This window comes from Vitis vinifera, chromosome 9 (genome assembly GCF_030704535.1).
Source record: "Vitis vinifera cultivar Pinot Noir 40024 chromosome 9, ASM3070453v1".
In the NCBI taxonomy this organism is placed as follows: domain Eukaryota; kingdom Viridiplantae; phylum Streptophyta; class Magnoliopsida; order Vitales; family Vitaceae; genus Vitis; species Vitis vinifera.
The window spans coordinates 12,453,231-12,456,489 of record NC_081813.1 but is presented as its reverse complement, the minus strand read 5'-3'; the positions used below and the strand labels follow the sequence as shown (position 1 = coordinate 12,456,489).

The 3,259-nt window shown below is 34.9% G+C and overlaps 1 protein-coding gene across 1 annotated transcript; it reads right to left on the bottom strand.

Annotated features, from left to right (window-relative positions):
- Positions 1-285: 285 nt before the first annotated feature.
- On the bottom strand, positions 286-2,615 carry LOC100251699 (probable polygalacturonase At3g15720). Its single transcript, XM_003632848.4, has 9 exons — positions 2,586-2,615; positions 2,355-2,486; positions 1,997-2,131; positions 1,704-1,856; positions 1,356-1,563; positions 1,068-1,149; positions 876-993; positions 678-791; positions 286-576 (listed from the first exon to the last, which is right to left on the bottom strand). The coding sequence occupies exons 1-9, from the start codon at positions 2,613-2,615 to the stop codon at positions 337-339; spliced, it is 1,212 nt and encodes a 403-aa protein (XP_003632896.1). The 3' UTR covers positions 286-336.
- Between the last annotated feature and the right edge of the window lie 644 nt (positions 2,616-3,259).

Here is a 3,259-nt window from a genome sequence, read left to right as displayed (position 1 = left end):
TATGAATATTTTCTCACTATCATTTCTATTTCTAATAATATATAATTGTATATCACAATTCAATTGAATGGCAATGGCAACCCAATATTTTTTTGACCAATGAATTGTAACCCAATATCATTTTGGTTCAATGAGTGATTTGATTCTTGAAACATTATTAATGATTGCATAAATTTTATATAAATAAGAGAAATTGAGTTACAATCCTCAAAACCCTTATTAATTGACTTACAACATAAGATTCACCACATGAGACATGCAATAAATATCATGTGCAAACTGGGCTCTAAAATAAAATAACTCTTTACGTCTATGGAGTTCTAAATCAATGGTTGCTCAGGAGTTCAGGCATTGGTCAAGGGAAGGCTCTACATTCGATGCTATTCCATTAAAATTGACACAACGAACAAAAGCCGTCTTCGTTGGATCTGAGGTCTTTAAGTGGACATCATCAAGCACAATATTGTTGCATGAACTTTCGGTACCACAATTCAAAGACATCACCTCGTCTCCACTTGACGTCCCAATTATTCCGGTGTATGATACATCGCTTATTGCCACTGCACTGGTACCGGTCTTCAACATTTTAAGACAATGAGAAAAGAAGTCATCAACAAAACATGTCTCAGACTCGATGGAATAAAATATAAAAAATTGGGAAGGGATCCACGCCTTACATTGTTTTTGCAGACGTTGTGAGGACAATAAAATTGATCAATGACAATTGGGTAGCGGACATTGTCAAACATAATGTCTTCATATGTTATTTTCTTTACTTCTCCCTGCCCTCCCTGTAGGACACAAAATTATGAAAAATTTGTGCTGTCAGTTCTGAGTTGCCAACTAAGAACTATGCTGTAATAAGTAATAACCACCTGCCATGTCTTGATCCTAATTCCAGTAGTGTTGGTTCCTGTAAAATTACAACTTCGCACATGTACTTCTGACACCGTGTCGAAGTCACCTGATCCAGGATCTCCCAGTGATCCAATGCTGCGAAAATGTGAATTTTAGTTCTTATTTTTCACTTCATTATTCTAAAATTTGAATACATGTATTCCACTTACCTAATACCATGGCCAGGTCCACATGTGACGCCGGTTATATTGATAAAGGAACATCTTGCACTAATAGCAATGCAGTCATCACCTACATTATACAAATTATAATGATGATGTCAAACAAGCAAATATGGATAAAATGAAAGAGAACAAAAAAAGACAAAAAAAAACCTTAAAGTGGGCTAGGGTGGAGTTGGAAGGGGAAGATGAAAGATATAAATGAAAGCGATTAAGTTCATAGCATACAAGAAAAGGTATGTAGTTGGAGGGCTAAAACAAATCTAAAAAAAGTACCTGTTCCAATTTTGGAGTTCTGGACTTGAACATGGTTTGAGCTAGCAATGTCGATACCATCCGTGTTAGGGGCATCTTCAGGTGCAGTTATAGTGATGCTATTGATGTTTGCTCCATCACATTTTGTCAAAATGATATGGGCCTTTTGAGGATTGATATGTGTCAATCCTTGAAGTACTAGGTTCGGGCAAGTATAAAACTTGAGTGCCTGTCCCAAGACATGCGAAATCTTACTATTTGTCGCATTGTTGTCGCTTTGTTAAGCCATGTATAGGGTTTTGATTTCAATATGACATTTTCTATCCGAGCAAAAGCGATTGAAAAATAATGAAAACGTTTTCTACTTACAGCTACTCCCGTTCGGTCTTGCCATGAACCTGCCCCTTGGCCATCTATAGTTCCACTTCCGGTCAAAGTAAGCCCCTTCACATATGAGAAGAGGATCCAATGATTGTTGTCAAATAGGGATTTATTGGTGCTTGCTATAATTTTTCCTGCTACCTGTGGAGAGAAATCAATGAAAAATGAAAAGGCCAATCTCCATCGATTACCTTCCAATTCAGGTTTTGAATTCTGTCGAATGCTATATTAATTTGAATAAAACATTGCTTAGTCCTCCATATTTTCAACAAATTAATCACCTGAAATTCGATAGAAGTGGGCACACATGGACCCGAAAATTCGATAGGATTCAATAAGAATGTCCTCGCTGGTACATTAAGGGTAGCACGCTGTTGTTGAACGTTGCAGGCTTCATTCCATGCCTTCAGAAATGCCTGTACATACATGGCACGTAAATGATATCTTTTCTATCCGTTCTATCCTTTATGGTGAAGGGTCTCACATAATACAAATAAAAAGAGCCTAAAGTGCAGTATCCATTAGTATCCAAATTTTCTGTGTAATATAAAAATATGATGATATTTCTAATTAAAGGAATCAATTACAATCCTCTTCTAACTAAATTCTCAATACCATTACAGAGAAAGCAATAGTTACCTGAGAATCATCGGTTTTTCCATCACCAACAGCTCCATAATTCATCACATCATATAAAGGCGAGCTTGCATTTGTAGTACTGCTGAAGCTGGATAATGTTACCATGCATAAAATGAAGAAGGAGAAACGATCCTGCATGCATAAGCCATTAATGTATTCCCACTCGTAAGAATTCTTGTAGTCCTCGAAACATTTAAAATTTAGTAGCAGTAATGTCATTCTACCATGTACCTTCATATTGATGAGAAGGATGCTCACCATTCTATCGTCACAGCAAGCAACACAATCGGTATGTAGTACTACAAAGTTCTACATTTGGGTTATATCCATTGATATTCCTTCATATGTAATAGGTTTTGAAGCTGTAGGGTTGTGGTATACATTGGATATTCCCATAAATGTATATGTTCTAGAAATTTCATAAATAAATATTTTAATGTACATTAAGGGTAACTGACAATTAATATTTCAATTTTTCCTAAAATGTTTGATATAACTTTTGCTTTGTTTTCATTATTTGCCGAAATTGTTGTTATGGTCTCTATCTTATTCATAATAATAATAATTTTTGAATGGGTCGAGCATGATATACATGGAAGAGTAGAATGGATGTCTTAACAATTTTTAAGTTGTGAAGTGTGGTATGCGTGGATGATATTTCCATAAGGATCAACATATGTAAGGAGAATGGCAAAAATTTCCTGATTGACATTTGCTATTTCCTTAATTTCATGTTTATAAGGTATTTAACACATTCCTGTCTACCCATTTACCAGTTTTTGAAATCATTAACTCTTTATTTATTTATATCAAAGTTTGAAGGAAACAAATTGGAAAGAAAAAATGGAAAAAAAAGAACAAAAAAGGGACAATATATATATTTGAAATCACTAGGACTTAATTTC